The following is a 22072-nucleotide window of genomic DNA, read 5'->3' as shown; positions in this document are numbered from 1 at the left end:
TTAGGTCGTGAAGATTTTCAAGGGAAAATTTGGGTCGTTCCAAAAATATTAAGAACCACTGATCTAGTTTATAATATGCTAATTTAGTACCCACACAAACATGAAATACAATAATATATTACATTCTCTTACATTTTCACTCAACATACAACACTATTTTTACTCTGAAAAATCAGTCCACTTCTTTCTGATTGGTATAATACTTTATATACTCATCATTTCTGCACAAAAAGTAACAAGTTTATATTGATGTAATAATAGTTATTGTGGTTCCAAGAAACACAATAAAATACAATTAATAATCATCAGGGTTGATCAGGTTAGAAAAACCATCAGTTGTCAGAATATAATATCATTGTATGTTATTCTTAAATAGTGTTTGTTTTCCTCAAACATTAATTTTTATTTTATTTATTCATAAAATATATTGTGAGTAAACAAAGGCACGTAAATAGGAATTACAGAACTTCACTTGACTATGACGATAATATTATCACAAATACGCCAAAGACAACAACAATATAATTATAAGTATCAGATGTGTCCATGCACACAACCAAAATTGTTAAACATAATTAATAATCGACAACACCAGATTGCTGTTATTGTTCGACGGCCGCGTTGGCTGCAATGCTCGGACTGTTGATCACCTCCCCAAGACACTCCAACAGTTCCTTTCGGTAGTCGTCAAAGTCACCGTCTACTTCATTAATGGTTTGATCTTCAATAACCCATAATGTACATTCTGTGTCACGAATAAGTCGTTCGTCGTGAGATACAATTATGACACCTTGATTGCAAACGTTGACAAGATTAATTATCATGAAAAATTGTACGGGTCAGCAAGTTATAAACATGTATGTACATATATGCCTATCTAATATTACTCACCTCCTTTGTAATCGTTTATCGCTTCTGCTAGAGCGTCAATAGATTCTATATCCAAGTTGTTTGTAGGTTCATCCTAAAACAATATGAATAGTATTAGCAACAACCATAAAAAAAAAACACTACCATAACTATGTATTAATTGGATTTGGGACATATTTATAATTTAATGTTTTATAAATGCATTGGTATTACAATATTCTTTTTCTGTTATTTATATTTTTCTTAAAAAAATGAATCAAAAGATTACCCGATTAATATAATACACCATAATAATTATACTCCAATATAATACAAACATTAATTTAATATTAATACATATCACTGGTTTAACAAACCTAGTCTGACTATGTTGTATTCTAATTAGTGGCAACATGTAGCCAATATTATTCCCAATAAAAAATATAAATGTAAAAAGTTCTGTGATATAATTTTAGGGTAAAGTGTTTACTCTTTTGCAAACTGTCGATAATTTCATTAAACTAAGTTTTTTACTTGAAAAATAAGTTTAATATTATAATAAATCTTTAAATATAAAGAAACAAATGAGTGAAAAAAATTTAATTTAAGATTATGGTTCGAGTTGGTTTTTTTTACATTTTCTGACACACCAATCATTATAATTAGGGGAGATATATGTTGCATAAAAATACACAATTTACATTTAAAATTTTAATTAAATTAATGTTATATTAAAAATTTAAATATTGATATTTCCAGTTATTAGAAAACATTAAAAATCAATTTCAAATTTTTAGATGAAAAATACCTTGCAAACTATTTTTTTTCAATAGTATGTTTCTCATATTGTACATTATACATTATATACATTATTTATTATTTTTTCTAAACCCCTTTTATAATAAAACTGGATTTATCCCAAGTGATATCATGGGACTTACCAATATAATGACGTCGGGAGCATTCAGACAGAGTTCAGCCAGGGCGACGCGGGCTTTTTGTCCACCGGACAAGTCCTTCATGCGGATGGTATGCGCATGACCAGCTAGGCCGAAAGTACCCAACTGTTTGCGCGCTTTCTCGTACGGCAAGTCGAACAACCGCATCAGATATTCGGCGGGCGTCTCTTCAGCTGTCAAATGTTCACCAGAATGCTGGTCGAACTTTCCAAGTTTCTGCGAAAAAATATGTGCAAGACAAATATTCAATTTACATCAACTATTATCGAGTGTGTGTGTGTGTGAATATACATACCATCCGATGGTTCATGCGCATTTCACCGGCAGTAGGCTGCAAGTCACCGGTTAATAGCTTGAGGAACGTCGACTTACCTACACCGTTCGGCCCGACAATAGCTACCCGGGAATTGAGGTCAACGCCAAAATCGACTTCCTTAAATAATGGCTTTTGGGTGGGATATGCAAAATTCACACCTGTACAATTAAATTAAAGACACAATATCAGTCGATGCCATTTTCACCTCTAATAATAATATTGTGTTAATTGAATTAAGTTACTGAAGACAACTCACTGTGCAGACCCAGTATAGGTGGTTGTAATGGACTTGGATCGGGGAATGAAAATTTGACGTTATAGTCTCGAGGCTTTTGTAATAGCTGCGTGGGTTCCGCGTTGTCGTCATCGTCCATGCCGGCATTTTTACCAGGTTTGCCCTTGTTCTTTTCCTGTTTCCTGGTCAATACTTCTTTTTGTTTTTTTTCCTGCAGTTACACAATATTTTTATTAGAGATTAGCTCTGAGAAGCGTTCGAGTTGATAACGAAAATAAATCAACTCACAGCTTGTTTCTTGGATTGACCTTGTTGTTTCATTTCTTTCAGTCGTTTCTCCTGTTTCTCATACTCCTTGATAGTCTCCTTTTTTTTCTGCGAGTGCATTTTCTTGAACATACTGTAATTACCTTTGTAGTAAAACAATCGTTTCTGGTCCAAATGTATGATTTCGTTACACACGTTGTCCAAAAAGCTCTGGTCGTGAGATACAACTAACAGAGTTTTCTTCCATCCCTGCAAATAACTGAAAATCCTCTGTTTAACAATAATCGCTAATTTGTGCAACACACTTGTCACTCGATTAGCAAAACACCCATGTTGTGTTGCAATATGATATGCGCATCAACCAACTCAGGGTAACTCACTTGTCCAGCCAGATGACAGCGTTCAGATCCAAATGATTAGTCGGCTCGTCAAGTAACAACAACGTAGGTTCAAGAAATAGGGCCCGGGCAAGAGACACGCGCATCCGCCAGCCTCCGGAGAAATCTTTGGTAGCCCGGTCCTGCATGGCCGCGGAGAAACCGAGACCAGCAAGTATACGCCGAGCCCGGGGTTCAGCCGAGTCCGCCCCGAGTACCTTGAGCTCGTCATATACCTATGTCATGAGGGGGAAAATATGTTTTACAGATACATCACCGAATTATGAAATACCCAGATCCCAATCCTTACTCACTTCGTTTAATCTTTCCGTTACGTCTTCACCCGTGCCCTTTTCTTGAGCTTCCTCGAGTCTTTTGCACTCAGCAAGCAACTCTGTACATCGCGTGTCCGCTCTAAGTACAGCCTTTACCGCTGTTGTTTCATCAGCTACTACCTCCTGTTCACAGTACAGGATGTCAATACCCGGAGGTACATCAAACAGCCGCTCCGCAATGTGTCTGAGCAGTGTCGTTTTTCCGTGACTGTGAATAGCGTTAACAGATTGATATCATTATTAGACAACGAGGACGAAAAATTTACAAAGTAACGGAAGTTGTCACTAAAGCAATAGTCAAGGAGCAACTGTTTGTGGTTTTTTTTATAAGAACGTCATTATAAAATCGGTATTCACCCGTTTGGTCCGACCAGACCGTATCGCCGGCCATGGGCAATCAGTAAGCTGGCGTTGACGAACAAATCCTGACCTTTGGCTGCAATGCTAAAGCTGTCAATTTTAATGTCAACTGCGTGCTCCATAGCCGCTAGTTGACCTGCTGTCTTTTGAATCTGTGACACTGAAAAGTTGGCTCCCAACTCACTGTGTCCCTGGCCCCCTTTCTTGGTCATCAAATCCATTTGTTTCTGATACTCCAACTTGAAAAAACAAACAATACGTTAATTACAAATCAAAATATGCTCAACGGTTATTGATAAATGATAATTATTCACATTATATCATATATACCTCTTTTTTCATTTTCTTTTTCTCTTTATGGGACAGTGATTTGTTTACGTCCTTAGTTTTCGATTTTTGTTTGGGCACTTTTACTATCTCTGGTACAGCTTCATCCTCAAATTGGTCTAATTTAGGTGTACATAATATTAATGCACTTAATCGTGTTTTTATACATGCTATTGCACAATAATACAATATACTAGTAAAAAAATTAAAAACTCACCGGCATTATCCTCGTTTTCACCATTAGCTTTAATCTCTGTAGTCACTGCGTTCTCGGGGTCAGCTACGTCAGCACTCTGTTCAACGGGCATTTCCTCGACGGTATCAGACTTTTTGCTTTTATCGTCTTCTATAGTAACTATAGAATTACCATAAACCGGATAAATTAATAATGACCCGACGCTATCGATACACAATTATTACTACACATAAAAAATACAAACCATCTGCTGTCGACGCCTCCATTAAGATTTCCTCGTCATAATTTGTCTTCTTTTTATTTTTTTTCGATTTCTTCTTTTTTCCAGCGAGCTTAGCGGCTTCCAGATCCTCATCTATATCACCACCGTCTTTATCATCTACGTCTTGATCTATAACTAAAATACCAACATGAACGTAGATTAAAATATAAAAACATAATGTAGTATATCATACTATGACACAGGACGAAATTCTCGTTAAGAAATACTAACGCCAAAAATCGTGAACTAAATGATAAAAGGTACGCATTACCTGGCATTGCTGTTGGAAGATTGTCACTTTCAATATAATCGGTGACCTTTTCGATTTTCTCGTCAGATTTTTCTGTCAAATCATCAAAATCAACAGGTTCTTCTACAACGATATCCGAAGATTTATTTTCGTCATCAATTTTGACGACATTGTCTTGAACTATAACAAAACACAACGTAATTCATTAATTGCCATTTATATAAACTCAATTACCACCTAACTTCAAACGATCCCCCTTCCCTCCAACGTTGGAATAAAAATCTCTATAATAACCAATATCAATACACTGATACTAAGTAAAGATAATAAAATTATAAAAGCATTTAGATAGTTCTAGTCTTCGGAAAATTAAATAATTATAGTTTATAACTAACCCAGCGGGTAATCGTCGTCTTCTTCCAAATCAAAATCTTTTTTTTTCCTTTTGTTTTTTTTCGAAACTTTTCCCGTCGGAATTTTGGCCAGTGTATTGTCGACGACTTCTTCCGTCGGCGATGTTGAAACCTTAATGTTAACGTCGTCATCATCATCATCATCATCAACTAAAAAAAACAACATAAGTATAATATTAGCGGTAAAAGGACAGCTGAAGGAAAATGAATACATTTTTAATACGCTTATATTTATAAAAAAAAAAATATCATACATAAATACTTTTTATATTATATTTGTTTTGCTTTTTGAAATCAATTCAAATAGACTATATGATAAGTAAATTTACAATGTTTGATAGAGATTATATGTATTGAGTAAATCTAATTGTTTACTCAATTAAATCGAAAAATATCAACACTACTAACACCATTAATAAGCTTAGATCAACATAGTTTTATTATAAATAGATCAAAGGCTATTAATCAATTAATTATATTCTTTCAAACATTTATATTGAATATATTCATCCAATTATCAATTTGATGTCATTATTACAGAGTTTTAATAAATTAGATATGACATGATGACTGTAATTTTCCATTTAGATACATAATTTTAAATTGAATGTAAAATTATTACTTAGGTGCCTTAAATATTAAATAGCTAAGGGTATGACTTAATAGAAGGGTATAATGTTATAATAAAAATACAAGCAAAAATATTAAGTGTACCTGCTGAGTTTTCTTCCAAATCTTGTTGTTGATTTTTGTTCTTTTTCTTATTCTTTTTAGAGATTTTATTTCCACGAGTTGGCTGGGGGATTTCTTCAACATCGTCATCATTTAATTTTGTGTCCGCCAATAGATCAACTAAATCTATACATTACAACAAATAAAATACTATTAAAATGAATGTATTTAATTTTATATTACCTTTGTATTATATTAAATTTTTGTCATTTATTTGTTCTATAATTATTTAAAACAAATTGAACTAAAAGTACAAAAGTACTTCCTAATTTTAAAATTATTTTAGAATAATAAAAATAGTAAAAATTGTTAAGAATAATTAAACCAAATTATTTAATTTAAAATTATTGCATCAATTTTTGCAATGATTAATGATATATTTATATTTGAATTATTTAAAAGTATTTGATAATCATTATTTAATAATTTTAATTTGATATTTAGCCATATTTATCAAATTTGTAATCATTATAAAATCAACTTAATTTTATTCTTAACTAATTATTGTTACCTCCTTATTTAGAAATGAAATTGTATCAAATTGATTAGTTAAAAAAAATAAAGACAAAATCATATATTTAAGCTAATATGTTCTCTAAGAATGACACCAAATGGTAAACATTAACATTGTTATTATGTATTGAATAATGCCAATTAGAGCCATCTACTTTGTTATTAAATGCACTATAATGGAGTCAATGTAATGATTAACGATAGTATCATCTAAAAGTATTATTGCATGTATATGTGTAAGTTGTACATTAATATTTTAATTTTTCAATATAAAAAAAAAAAAATGTTTTTAAAAGCATTATAACTACGGATCTTACTTTTTTAAGAGAATACAAACATATATGTACACACATATTCCAAACACATGAATGTAACAAAATAAAACACTTATAATAAATGCTAAAACATGTGCACATGTATCGGAATCATAATCATGTGAATAGTGAATACGTAAATTTTGTAATCACGTAAATAATTTTAATTGGTAAGAAAATATATTATAATTTATTATTTTTATCATAATAAATAAATTGTTTATTTTATAAAAAGGAATAACTGTCAACTAATAATTTTTAGAAGGTTGTCATATTATATTACATTACAAAAACCTGTGTTAAACACTAATTATCTTCATTTTGTCCTATTTTATTTGGAGATTTGCTTATAATTTAGCGGTTCATTTTATTATCATTTAATAAACTTTAATCATACTTTATTATGTTATAACACAATATTTTTGCAAAAGATTAGATATTATGTGTAAAGTTTCCATTCTATAATTTATATTTGTTGCAACAGTCAACCATTGGGTTTGCGTGCAGCCACATTAAATGAATGTAATATATAAGTTTTTCCAAAAAATTGGAAAAAGAAAAAGTTGGGCGTGGGACTATACTAAGCGAAAAGGAGATCGCGCCTATTGTAATCTGTGTGATGACAACCAAAATGAATACTCCAATGTCGGTGGAACTACTGGGTCTATAATAAGATATTTACAAAATGTAGTTTGCACCACTGAAATGGTTAGTCTTTAATGGCTCAAAACTCATATATATCGTTAACATCATTAACTGCTAACATAATCCATAATCAATGGTCAGTAAAGTAATTTACTTAAGACACAAGAGAAATAGTAGAACCTCATACAGTAGTAAATCTAGCTGAAAATTTAACTTGTATTTTTTAAAATTGGGAAATTAATGGTAAAGTTACTACTGTGATTACAAATAACACGAAAAACATAGTAAATGCTGTAAAATTATTAAATGTTACAATAGACAATGAAAACATGGATGTGACATATGCAGCTCACAGTTGTATTAGCCATTAATGTTGCACTAAAACAAGAAATATTTTCAGAGTTAATAAAACAGTTAAGCTTTAGCTGGACATTTCAAACACTAGAATGTAGCTAAACAGTCATTATTAAACAAACAAAAACAGCTAGAAATTCCACATCAATCATCAGTATAATGGCTGCAAGACACGATGCAACTAAATATATTTAATATTAGACTACCTTTTAAAAAACAGAAGTCCAGTTTCAAATGTATTGGCAGATATTCACGTCTTTAAACATTACGCAAAAAATTAAAAATAACTAAATCCCAATGATTAAAAATATAAAAAATCTTGTGAGTCTCCTTAAGCCATTATATGTTGTAACAAATCTATTTTCTTTGGAGAACTATTTACCAGCTTCAATGGTTATAACATTATTATCAAAATTTTTGGATTGCCATTTTAAACTTAAAGCAACAAATGATCAATATATCACAATTATTGTTTGGTTAATAACACTACATTTAGTTAAATGGTAAGATTTGGATTATTAGTGTAAATTTTAATAAGTTGATAACTAGGGAATAGACTTTAAATGCCATAAAAAATAAGAAAAATGTCCTAAAAAATATGACTTAATGCCTTAAAAAAATGCTTTAATAACAAAAAAATTCCCTAAAAACTTTTAAAAAACACATTATTTTTTTTTTTTATTATTTTTTTAGAATGAATGTTCACATGTTTTTATCGAATTTGATCCATTCCTATATAAAAATTACTTAAAAACATATAAAATGCACTAAAAATGTCAAAAAATACAAAATAAAAATTATATTTTTTAATTCCTTGATGTATGAAATTAACTTTGTGCTTGGAAAGCAATGTTTTCAGACATTCAGAAAAAATGCAATTTGCATTCAAATCCATATTAATTTCCTATTAATAACTAATAAATATATAACCAAACTATTTACCTTCTGATTCATCATCCCAATCTTGATTCTTATTTTTCTTTTTGTTTTTTTTAGAAATTTTATTTCCACGATTAGGTTGTGGCGGCTCATTGGTAGTTGCATCATCATTTACTTCTGAAGTAGCCAAAATGTCTACCAAATCTATAAATTTAAGATTAAAATAATAATTTTTCCAATATTTTTTAACCACAAATATTTGACTACTTATATACTTTAATAAATGGATAACAAACAAAACTTCTGGAAAAGTATCAAGTTACATATTATACATACATTACAGAGGAAACTTATTATAAAGTAATATACCTATTAGATGGACATTATAAACTCTAGTAATAGATGATATTAGTAGTTGACATTTAATTTGAAGCAGCAAAATTAAGTTGGTTAGATTTAAATGTTTACAATCATAAATAAAAATAAATTACCTACAAAAGGTTGGATAATTAATAGAAAATTAATTTCTTCTTATAAAATAAAATAATTAGATAAAAGCCTAACTTGAATATAACATGTATAATGTATATACTACCTCAATATATTCTTTTCAGTTTTAGTTCAAATATACTCATCTATATAATCCATTCACTTAAACATATCAATTGTCAAACCACTGTAACCTAATCCCTGTTCATTAAGTCCAGTTATATACACAAAGTAACTCCATTATCACAGTATATGGATAATTCTTAATTTATATTTTACATATAATTTATAAATACTATTACATTTTATATCAGTAACACATATAATACAGTTTCTAAAATCTCAATAACTAATATTGATTTTCTTATCCATTGAAAATTTCTATAAACATTCAATACTATATAAGTATTATGCAACTAAAAAAATGCATAAATTGAAATACATTATTCAAAATATTTTGCTTAACTCATAAATATTCTTCATGTAGCTTACTATATTTTATTATTTGCCTATATTGGTGTAAAAATATTAATAAAAAATGTTTTTAATAATAAATATGTCATAATCTTTCCAATGTTAAAAACATTTTTGAATGTATTGACTTAAAAATATACAGGAAGTATAGTATAAGATTATACAAGATAGTCAAAATAGCCAGAAATACCCCGTTTATACCCCATTGTGTAGTATAAAATTGTTAACACTATAAATTAAAGCCAAAAATATTATACCTTCAGATTCATCTTCCCAATCTTGATTTTTATTCTTTTTCTTGTTTTTTTTAGAAGTTTTATTTCCACGATTAGGTTGTACCGGTGCTTCATCATCATTAGCTTTGGCAGCAGCTAATATATCAACTAAATTCATACATTAATAAAAGATTTATAAATATTATTGGTACATTTAAAAAAAAAAAGTTTTTAATGAAATAAAATAAAAACTTTAACTTTGATTTTATAAATAGGTACATAATATTAAATTATCTTGGAAATTGTAGGTACCTCGTTAAAAAAAAAATATATTCATGTAGAAATAGAAATTGAGAATAAATTTTATTACGTTTACTCACTAAAATGTGATATTTAACCTAAGTTAATAAAAAAATTAATTTTTACTATTAGATATCATATTAATGGTAAAGAAAGATTTAATATATTAAGAAAATGTCAGCATGCTATTTGATTTGTGGTGTAGCTTTAGTATAAGATTAAAATGATCTTTTACAAATTTAAGTGAGAACATTTTCTAGAAAAAATTTTAAGTGATTATAGTTTTATTAATTTTAAAATAAGCTATAATAGTAAAATATGATAATTTTAAAATACTTTAAAATCCTTCAACATTGAACCTAAAAGTGAATACTCTAATTATTAATTTCACTGGATAATATATTGTAGGACATATTATACTTTTAACTTAAATCTACAGTTTAATATTTGCAACTAATGCTTAATAATGAAACTAACTCGGAAACTAAGTATTCATATTTTTTACAAGACACAATGTTTTGAAAAATTAACACACAGAAAGTGAATTCTATAACAAGTAGACATTTTTTAATTGAAAAAAAAATAAAAAAATTGTATCATTTAAAGTGTATAACAATTATAACTTAATGATCCCTTGCAGTCAACGCTACATGTTAAAGATTGGCTGTCACATCGCAGTTTCTGACTGTTTCAGCGACACTGACGAGGTGACACGTATAATCTATAGTGGCATTCTACCCGGGCGGAAATGAGTGACTACTGATATAGAGTACAAGGCGCGACTGACTCACCGGCCGAATCATCGTCGTCGTCGGCCCAATCCTGATTGTGCTTGTTGGCTTTCTTCGACTTTTTGGGTGGCATGACTTGATACGAATGCACAAAATTGCCACGAGCGGTGGAAAATTCGAAAAACCAACAGGAATCACCACGGCAACCGGGAGAAGTCGCGCACAGCGGAGTCGCGAAAGCTTTCCACTCTAATCGGCACGTGAAATCGAAAACACGTTACGTCGTCGCCCGAGATAATGTGATACCGCCGACGAGATAACAGCGGCGGTGACTGATAATATGGCGCCACCGCCGCCGCCGTCGCCTCGGCCAACCGTCAGCGCTATCTGTACGTCGTCGACGGTGGACCATGTTGTCGCACTGCGAACACGGCGTACCATAACCGCCATGTTATTGTTGTTGCTAATGTTTCCATTATCAATTTATCACCGAGACACAGCCTCTCACGCGCACACAAACGCTGTTTATCATCACAATAACAAACCGAACAGTCGCAATTTCGGCCGGGATTGACGTTTCCGTCGGTGGAACTTGAGAAATATACGCGTTCGGTCGACGCGTGCGCGCAAACAGCCTGTAGGACGCACGGACGGTCGTCACCGTCGACGTACCAAACGATGTCGTCGCGTTCGGGCTCGTCTCTGGGAGGCGGCAGTGGTGGCGGTCTGTCGGCCGGCCATCATAAGCTGGCCGAGAAGCTGAGCTTGATCAACGACCGGGGCGTGGGCATGCTCACACGGATCTACAACATCAAGAAGGTACGTTCCCTATCGCTCGATTCACCGCTGTGCATTTACTGTTGTTTGGTTACTGCAGTCACCGTCTCGTTTGAAAGACACATCCTTCTAATGAAGGCGGTGACTGCGTTGCTATGAAGACGGTGTTAGTACCATCAGGGTTAGGCGTGTCATGATCATGATTATGATTATGAAAAAGAATAGGTTCCTATCCTGTGTATTTCCATCTGTAGTATATGTGGTTAAAATAAACCGTAGGTATTTCACAGCTCTCAAATATGTATTAATAGGTTCGATACCTAACTAGTTATCTTATAAAATACAAAAATTAAAATAAATATTTTAGTTGAAATTCTTTTGAGCACGAGAAATTAAAATAATGAGATTTTAATAAATATTGTATTAATACAATATATAACAATATTTTTTTATTACTTTACAATTTTAATAATACTACTCTAAATATCAAATTAAGTTGGTACTTAATATGTTTCGTTAAAATGTTTAGAATTTAGCTGTATAACGCTGAGTATTAATATTTTTTATATTGTGCACACCTAGTGCATATTCATAAATATTACAAAGACCTAGAGATATTTTACTTACTTTTGATTATATTATATAAATGATTATGCTCAAAAATGTATTTGGATTTAAAAAAAATATACACATACAGATTTTTTAAATTAATAAAATTTAAACTAGTACTCGTAACTTACAGCTCCTACTTGTAACTGTTTTGATAACATATTTTTATCACATATTTATTTAAAACTTGTAGATAGATAATTATTTTGAAATAGTTCTTTGAATACTCCATTATTTCTTTAATTTGTTATTATTATAAGAAGAAAAAAATATGCTACACATTAGACTTTGTACATTTTATGAGAAATTAGTCATATTTTAAGATCAAATACAAATATTACAATACAATTTGTAATCTATTCTATGATAATAAAAATGCAAACTTTTTGTATTTCAATAGGGAATTTAAAAAGTAACATTTGGTCAAAAAATATACTTAGTTGTATTGTTTATTATTATAATATGAAATATCACTTTTTGAATTATTTTAATATAAGGCATGCGGTGATGCCAAATCCAAGCCAGCTTTCCTGTCTGACAAGACACTAGAGTCTGCAATCAAATACATTGTGCGCAGGTTTCCCAATGTAGACATCAAAGGTGTAAGTGTTTTTAACCAATAATAATTATGTACTGCTTAATAAAAATATTTATTGCTTTAATATTGTCTTGTTTTGTTTTTGAAAATTTTCCATACAAAAACAGCTTCAGGCCATTACACCCATACGTAGCGACATCATAAAATCACTGTCTTTATACTATTACACATTTGTTGACCTTCTTGATTTCAAAGATCAAGTGTGTGAACTTTTGACTACGATGGATGCGTGCCAAGTGAATCTGGATATTGTAAGTTGCATAATATTTTTTTTTTAATTTATCAAAAAATTGTTTTAACCAAGCTCGTTTTTGTTAACTATTATCATTGTTTTAATAGACTGTAAATTATGAGCTAACACGAGCCTACCTAGACTTAGTGGCCACATACGTAGCCCTCATGGTTTTACTATCACGTGTTGAAGATCGCAAGGCAGTATTAGGGCTATTTAATGCTGCACATGAGATGGTACATAATCAAAGGTAATATATTTATTTCTATGTAGAAACGCAGAATAATTATTATACTTAACTATTCAATCATCTAGAACTTTTTTAAAACTCCAGTTATCTCTGTAGTTTTTAAACTATACTATACATTTTAACACTCAGCAAAATGGATAGTTTTTATCATAAGTAATAGAATATTATCATAGTGTATGCATCTCTATACCAGGCTTATGGCATAGTTCTCTACTTTTGATTTGTCCATTTTTTCCCAATATAATAGTAATCTAATTATAATGTCAGCTAAAAAAAAAAAAACTACTATACAAGTGAGAATATAAATTGAAAAATGTTTTAACAATATTTGCATAACAAAAACGGTGATATTTTTTGTAATAATTTAACATAGATATAATAGTATCAATGATATTTTCACTATCCAAATTTTATTTCTTACTATTAGTATATCAATAATTTGTTTTACAGTGATCTAAGCTTCCCACGTCTTGGCCAAATGATTGTAGACTATGAGCAACCAGTGCGTCGGTTAGCCGATGAATTTGTGCCACATACTAAGCTTTTATCTGGAGCCCTACGTTCTCTTTGGCCAGTGTATGTGCAACGCAATCTGACAGCAGATAAGTGGAGGTAAAGACAATTGTTTATTTGTTAACAATATATTTTTATTCAGAAATGCTGACTTACCATTGCCACCTACACTCAATATACTACAGGTTAATTAAACTATAATTCTAGGTCTGACCAAAAACTCAGTCTGGTGGGAAACCCTGCACAACTACTGAAACCTTCATCTACAGACACTGTGTCATGCGAATATTTATCCTTGGAAACAATGGAACGATGGATTATATGTACGTAGACTTTTTTAGTTTTTATTTTTTTGTTTATTATTTGTATAGTTTGTTCTTACTGGAGATACCAACATTTTAAATCAACATTAATTAATGTTTTTCTTTATAATTTTTTGTGGGCAGTTGGTTTTTTGCTATGCCATCAGACGTTGCAGCAACAACCAACAAACCAGCAGCAACACAACCAAGATGGCAATGTGGCTCATAAACTGTGGTTAGCTGCACTAGAGTCAAATTGGTCAATTGCTTTGTTTAGGGATGAAACTGTTCCCATTCACTCGTTTGTCCAGTCATTTTTTGACACACTTAAGGGCTATGGAAAGAGGGTATCTGAAGTAAAAGAGGCACATACCCATGCTACACAAAAAGCGTTAGTATTATTAATATTAAAACATTGTTAATTATGTAATAATTTATCCAATTGCTTTGATATATGTAGGGTGTATCGTCACCGTGAGCGGCGTAAATACTTACGCACAGCACTCAAAGAATTGGCATTGATACTAACTGATCAACCAGGGTTGTTGGGACCAAAAGTCCTATTGGTATTTATTGGGCTAAGCTTAGCTCGAGACGAAGTATGCTGGTTGCTACGACATGGTGCCCCCAATTCTGGAGGAGGTAATAGTCAAAAAGGAACAGGAACAGGTACAGGAGGTACTGGAAAATCTAGCTCTAGTGGAAAGTCATCATCTGGTGTAGAAGACCTTTTAGTTGACAGGCAACTTCCCGAGTTGTTGTTTCATATGGAGGAGCTTCGGAGTGAGTTACCAATACATTTATTGTAATAATTTAAATAAATAGTTTTAACCAACTGTAACCCTTTGATTCATTTTTATTTATTCAATTGTTTTAAAAATGTATTCTTTGTTATAACTTTTTAGTGTTAGTACGCAAGTACAGTCAGGTTGTACAACGTTACTATGTTCAGTATTTAGTTGGATTTGATGCTATCCAATTGGCGCAATCTATACAATCTGTCTATGGAAATCAGCAAGATCAACAACATTATCAACAAGATCCTTCTTATGTAATTCTCCAGTCTATTGTGCATACTGTTTCTGCATTATCAGTCAAGCAAGGTACTTAGCCAACATTTTTTTTTTTTAACATATGTTTAATTTTTAATTTATTTGATAATTTTAACTTAATAGTGGAGGACAATGAGTTATTTGACTTACGCGCTCTACGTCTCGACTGGTTCCGTGTTCAAGCTTATTGCTCGTCTGCTGGATCCAGTGGCGGTGGATACAATAGTAACAATTCAAAACTTAACCTTTTTGACCAACGTCAGCTAGCTTCCCAGCTAGACACAGCAGCACACCACACACGCATGGTGGACTATTTGGATGAAATGCTCGTTGACACTTCCGATTTATCACTATTTTGGTAAATTTATATTATATGGAGTTAACACTAATGCTAACACTTAGCTGCTATTTAGATTAGTTATCAAATGTTTAGTTAAGTGCCTACAGATTTTAGCTATTATTGAAATGTAATAATGCATGCATGAAGAGTTGAAAATATTAAGAATCACTTGTATAAGTTATTCTAATTATATGGATACTATTATTTGGCCATTAATCAACAGTAATTGATTAATGTTAATTTTATTTTTTTAACTAGTATTAATATTATTTACTTGTATAGATGATTTAAGTCCAAAATCTGTGGTTAGTCTTAACATTAACTAGTTAGTTTTAACAATAGACTAGTGTCTTACATTATTCGTAATATATATAAAATATAAATAAATTAGCTTTTGTCTTTCTTAATTTTAATTTTAATTTGACTTTTTACTTGAACATAAAGTCCATATAAAATTATGGGAAGGATACATTTTTAATTTGAGTCTCTAATAACTAACATTTTATTATTGTATACTTGGCAGCTTCTACAATAAAACATTTGAAGACCAATTCCATATGTGTCTCGAGTTCCCAGCTCAGAATCGGTACATTATAGCGTTTCCACTAGTCTGTGGACATTTTCAATCATGTGCTCATGAACTCTGTCCTGAAGAGGTAACATTATACTACATTATTCATCCAATTGCACTATAATAAATCATTTGTAACAATATTTATATGATCTTATTATTGTTTTTAGCGTCACCACATTCGCGAGCGCAGCCTGTCAGTAGTTAATATGTTTCTAGATGATATGGCTAAAGAAGCCAAGAACATTCTGACAACCGTTTGTGATGAACAGTGTACGATGAGTGATCGACTTCTGCCCAAACACTGTGCTTTGCTGATCGCACAAGCAGTAAACCGAAAGAAAAAGGACAAATCTACATCCAACAAAGGGAAAAACGCAGGAGCTTCTATGTTACTTGGAGGAGCTGGTGACGACAATGACAGACCCGGGTCAGAGAGTTATCGGAAGACACGTGAGGAGTTGACCACGTGAGTTACTACTATCATTGATTATATATTCTAGTGTTTAGTTTTTATAATCAATTTCACTAAATAAATAGATAAAAATAATCAACAAAATTGTATTAATAAAATATGATTAATTAATTCTATTCTATTTTTCAAAATGTTGCAATTGAAAATTGCATTATATTATGTTACACATAATGATAACTTGATCTCGGATTTATTGTATACATGAAACCAAAATATGTACATTAATATGTGTTAAGAAACTCAAAATATATATTTTACTAATACCTATGATTTATTTATTAATATTTAATTATATAATATATCCCTATGAGTTTCTAATAATACAAATTATATTTTAAATAGAAAAATTATTTTTTAAAAAGGTTTATAAAATTATAAAATATAAATAAAAAATATTAATTATCTTTATGATTTATAATAACATGCATTTTTAAATGTTCAAATTCAAAAAATCTTTGATTTGATTGTAAAATTGCCTTATCCCGACTAAATGGTCTTTAAATTTCTACTGATGTTATTAGACAGTGTTGCATTTTGACTATGAAGGGGTAAGTTCATATTCAATGAAATTTCAGAAGAAAGACCAGTATGAATACTTTTGATAGCTTTCATTTACTCAAAACCAGAATATTTTTTACTTTGGTATTTATAATTTTGCTAATTTTTCCTTTTTCTTTTTCAAACTTTTGTACTGTTTCCTCTACAATATTCAAACTTTCAACTAAAGTTGAGTCACGAGTTTCTTATTTTGTAGATATCCCCCCCCCCCCAAAAAAAAAAAAAAAAAACAGAAATTTACACTAACTCATTTTCAAATTATTATTTTTTAAAAGTATTTTAGCTTTTTCTGTAAACATTGAAGTAGTCGGATCGAGTTTTTTGATATATGTAGGAAAAAATGGATTTATTGAAAAACATGTAAAAACATGTAGTTATTGAAAAATATGTAAAACAAAATATAATTCATTTAATTTGAAATCTCTTGAAATTAATTTATCAAGTCACAGTAAAAATATGTATTTATTATAAATCCGAGCCCTAATGATAACTTTTATGCTTCATTCATTTATTTTTTACACAATAGAATGGATAAACTACACATGGCCCTTACTGAATTATGCTATGCACTGAATTACTGTTCAACAATAAATGTGTGGGAATACACATTTGCGCCACGCGAGTACTTGCATCAACATCTAGAAACTCGATTTGGTCGGGCTCTAGTGGGCATGGCTATGTTTAATGCTGATACAGGTGACATTGCTAAACCGTCAGAGTTATTAGCTAGTGTTCGGGCCTATATGAGCGTTCTACAAACTGTTGAAAACTATGGTAATATCTAATCATTACTAATAAACTACCACTTTGTAAACTAATCTTATTTTTTAAAATTCAATGTAGTTCATATTGACGTGACCAGAGTCTTCAACAATGCATTACTACAACAAACACAGCATGCCGATAGCCATGGTGACAAAACTATTGCATCGTCGTATACTCAGTGGTAATGGATTTTTACTTTTTGATAATTTTAATAATTTTTTTTGCTTTTGAAGATCATGTGGTTTACAATAAAAGTGATGTACTAATTGCAGTAGTACCTCTTACTGTTCACAGGTACTCAGAAGTTCTATTACGTCGAGTTAGTGCTGGCAACATTTGTTATTCGCCAAATCAACGAGCATTTGTCAGTCTTACAGCAGATGGTGCAGTACCGTTCAATGCAGAGGAATTTAGTGACATTGGCGAGTTGCGAGCACTTGCTGAACTTGTAGGCCCCTATGGGATGAAATTGCTCAATGAGACACTGACATGGCATGTGGCCAGTCAAGTGCAAGAATTAAAGGTAAGTAATAATAATGTTGGAATAAATTTGAATCATGCAATTAATCGACTTATTTTTACCCTTAGAAATTAGTAGCTGCGAATCGTGAAGTTCTGCTAGCACTTCGCACTAATTTCGATAAACCAGACGTGATGAAAACCGAATTCAAAAAGCTGCAACGTAAGAATAAATTTTCATTGCAAACCACACACATTAATGTTCATACTTAATTAATTTATTATTTATTAAATTTTGGGTTAATTGTGTTTAGATGTGGACAACGTGCTTCAACGCATGACTATAGTGGGCGTAATTTTAAGTTTTCGACAATTAGCACAGTCTGCGCTTCGTGATGTCCTTGAAGACCGTGTGCCCTTCTTATTAGCCAGTGTCCAGGATTATCACCAGCAGCACCAGCTCCGTGTTGGTGGTGTTATGGGTAATGGTAGTATCAACGGAGTCGGAGGAGTAATGGTAGGAGGAAATGGAAGTGTCAATGGAGTGGGTGCAACTGCTGACACAATGGTAAGTATTTTATCTATTTCTTTAATTTTAAAATTAATGGCCTTACTATTATGTTGTAGCTTGTCAGTGAAATGGCTTCGGCTGCAGGCTTGGAATGTGCAGTAGACCCAGCGCTGGCAGCTGCACTGCGCAATCAAAAGACTGGTATGTTATGCCTTGTTATCTACTACATATTAGTATTTATGAAGACGTTATACCCGCATGTGTTGTCTCTGTTTACTAACATACATCATAGCAAATTTGCGTTTTGTGATGTTAGCTTTAATATTAGGTTGAATTTACTCTAGACAGAGAACACATACGAGTATAATGTCCTCTTAAGAAAATTGTGTATACATTTAATTCGTTTTTATAGCTGACGAGCATGATGAACATCTAACTGCGTGTTTGCTTATGGTTTTTGTGGCCGTCTCTGTGCCCAAGTTAGCGCGGTCTGAACACTCGTTTTACCGTGCTTCGCTGGAAGGGCATGCTAACAATGTACACTGTGTAGCAGCTGCTGTGAATGCCGTGTTTGGGGCACTGTTCACTGTTTGTTCTGCTGGTGCAGGACCTGGGACTGGTGCTGGAGCTGATCCCACTTCAGTTGCTGCAGCAGGGAGCGATATTGAAGACCGCATGAAAGAGTTCCTGGCTGTAAGTTTTGAAAATTCAACAACTTAACCTTGCTACCTATTATAATTTTTCTATTCTCTCTACCACCAACATCTACGTTAATCAATGATGAAAGTGGCAGATACCTTTTATCATTTTATAAAAAAATGTATTTAAAAATTGATATTCCTTATGAAATTTAGCTTGCCTCATCCAGTCTGCTACGTCTTGGCCAAGAAGCTGACCGTGACACTGTGCGTAACCGCGAGTCTGTATACCTTTTGCTAGATCAGGTACATATTAATATGCATTTCTTTATCACAATCACTAAAATATTAAAGACTTTATTACCAAGACCATTACACATATATTGCTCATATTAACAGATTGTTCAAGAGTCACCGTTTCTCACCATGGATCTCCTAGAGTCATGTTTCCCATACGCTCTGATAAGAAATGCGTACCATGCTGTCTACAAGATCGAGCATCATCAACATGGTGGTCATTCATCATCTTCACATCAAATATAATATAATCAGTTACTTCCACTCAATCACTCATTTCTCATCCATTATGACTATGATTTCTTTGTCGATTATTTTTGTGATTGTTTCGGTATATATTTTCCTTTGTATGTGTTAAAAGTGTTATCTCACATTCCCGAGAACATTTATAATAATAATGATACGGCAAACACTATTTAATAATTTATATTATGTTATCTTATTACACTTATTGTTTAATCTCAATATTTGTATCATTATTGTATTATTTAATCCCTTAGTTTTATTTTTTTATTTATTTATTATAGTTATAAAAGTGATTTTTATTTTGTAAAATTTTGTGTGCCAGCCACAGAACAATTTACATAATAAGAACATTTTTATATCACTGCAATTACTAGTGTTAGTTATTAAATTCTACTACACTTGCGCTATTGCCAATTTATATTTAATATTAACTATTTATCCTCATTGTTTCTTTTATATTATTATTTTGTAGAATATTCTAGATATAATTATTGTTTTTAGAGTGAGTATAACAAATAAATACAAAAATACATAATTTTTTTTTTCTGAACTTAAGTAACTATACCTTAATATGTTACCAGAATTGTACTGAGGTATAGAAAAAATTCATCATAATTTATTTAATTATATCATTACTTATATTTTATAAGAAAATACTTTATCATCTGTACATATGATTAATACCTGTTAGAATTATTTGTATAAAATCATAAAGAACACATATCTAAATAATTAAATATGACAATATTTCATCATACTTCATATTGTTGAATATAATGTAACAGAATAAATTTCCATCAGATTGTATAAATTCAAATAAAAAAATCCTTATGAATTTTCATTTTTTTTTTTTAAATTCATATTTTGTATTCAGATTTTATACAACTTTCACTAGTAGATGGTATTTCAATAAACTCAAATAACATTTGTTTACATTGTGTGGAAAAATATGTTATTATTTTAAATTTTATATTTTATGATTGGTTGTTATATTATAATAACTTATCTTTAAATTTTTATTTTTACAGTGTAGTGCATATCAATCTGAACAATCAAAATTACTATAATTTTGTTAGTGTTGAAATTATAATGAAATAATCTTTGTATTCAAAACCAAAAGCCTAAATCTAAATCAAAATACATAATTCATTAGAGAATATTATTTTTAATTTAATATAATATTAGATTCAGTTATTCTATTTCTTTTTTTTTTTCATCTAAATGAGTATTTAAGAAGTACATAATATTGTTTTTGATAGTTTTATACAGCACAAGAAAATGCAATAAATTATTTCTTATTATAATTTGTTTTCAAGTATGTATTACATACTTAAATAATTACTTGCAGTAATAATACAATAATCATTGTTTAAAAAAATAATTCATTTGAAAATAATAAATAAAAATAAAAATGTATTGCTACAATAATTATAAATCTATATTTATCTAAAAAAAAGATTTTATACTAATAAGCTAACAATGCAAATAAAGAGTTTCTTACTTTTGTTTAACAATTTAAGTATAGCCATATCATTGATAAAAATAAGATAATATACTAAAACAGTTCAAAATATTTTTAAAGATTTAGGGGAGAATATAAAGTGTTGGAAACTAATATCACAGAAATCAAAAGTTATGAAAATAATTAAACAGAAAAATATTTTATTGAAAATAATTTAAGGGTATTGGAAGCGGTGATTTTCTGTCTTTGTCTTACACACATGGAACATAAAATAATACAAAAATAGCTATACGCGCCTGACAAAAATGTAGGTACTTCTAGTTGTTCAATTTAAAATATGTAAAGATAATTGAATTGGTATACAAGTTTACTTTGCATCGGTTGAAGCATATTTTTAATATATTTAATTACAAGAATTGACAAATTTATAAAATTTAAAATATTTATTTTAAATAATAAAACAATCAAAAAAGTGCTTCGACCTATGCAAAATAAACTTGTGTACCAATTAAAACATCTTTACATATTTTAAATCGAACAATCAAAAAATACCTTAATTTTTGTCAGGCTTATAGCTATGTTCCACGTGTGTTAGACAAAGATAGAATGTCACCGCTTCCAATCC

The 22072-nt window shown here is 30.6% G+C and overlaps 2 protein-coding genes across 2 annotated transcripts; one reads left to right on the top strand and one right to left on the bottom strand.

The window, feature by feature from the left end:
• Positions 1 to 360: 360 nt before the first annotated feature.
• Positions 361 to 11079, bottom strand: LOC113555654 (ATP-binding cassette sub-family F member 1). Its single transcript, XM_026960127.1, has 18 exons — positions 10853 to 11079; positions 9804 to 9929; positions 8647 to 8787; positions 5861 to 6004; positions 5129 to 5296; positions 4755 to 4913; positions 4466 to 4618; positions 4243 to 4380; positions 4029 to 4144; positions 3696 to 3937; positions 3318 to 3546; positions 3007 to 3239; positions 2648 to 2885; positions 2381 to 2570; positions 2104 to 2282; positions 1791 to 2024; positions 892 to 964; positions 361 to 790 (listed from the first exon to the last, which is right to left on the bottom strand). Exons 1-18 carry the CDS (start codon positions 10923 to 10925, stop codon positions 603 to 605), a joined length of 3024 nt encoding a protein of 1007 aa, XP_026815928.1. The 5' UTR covers positions 10926 to 11079; the 3' UTR covers positions 361 to 602.
• Positions 11080 to 11302: 223 nt separating this feature from the next.
• On the top strand, positions 11303 to 20443 carry LOC113555644 (membrane-associated protein Hem). The gene is made up of 21 exons (XM_026960113.2): positions 11303 to 11611; positions 12676 to 12780; positions 12884 to 13027; positions 13116 to 13258; positions 13709 to 13870; positions 13979 to 14094; positions 14218 to 14464; positions 14534 to 14856; positions 14979 to 15176; positions 15249 to 15483; positions 15989 to 16121; positions 16207 to 16505; positions 17596 to 17843; positions 17913 to 18015; positions 18129 to 18357; positions 18423 to 18516; positions 18608 to 18861; positions 18921 to 19005; positions 19217 to 19497; positions 19659 to 19748; positions 19842 to 20443. Exons 1-21 carry the CDS (start codon positions 11471 to 11473, stop codon positions 19983 to 19985), a joined length of 3774 nt encoding a protein of 1257 aa, XP_026815914.1. The 5' UTR covers positions 11303 to 11470; the 3' UTR covers positions 19986 to 20443.
• The last annotated feature ends 1629 nt before the right edge of the window (positions 20444 to 22072 follow it).

The sequence above is a fragment of the Rhopalosiphum maidis genome, chromosome 3, assembly GCF_003676215.2.
Source record: "Rhopalosiphum maidis isolate BTI-1 chromosome 3, ASM367621v3, whole genome shotgun sequence".
NCBI lineage: Eukaryota > Metazoa > Arthropoda > Insecta > Hemiptera > Aphididae > Rhopalosiphum > Rhopalosiphum maidis.
Note: the sequence above shows the minus strand (reverse complement) of the source record. Positions and strands in the feature narration are given on the sequence as shown.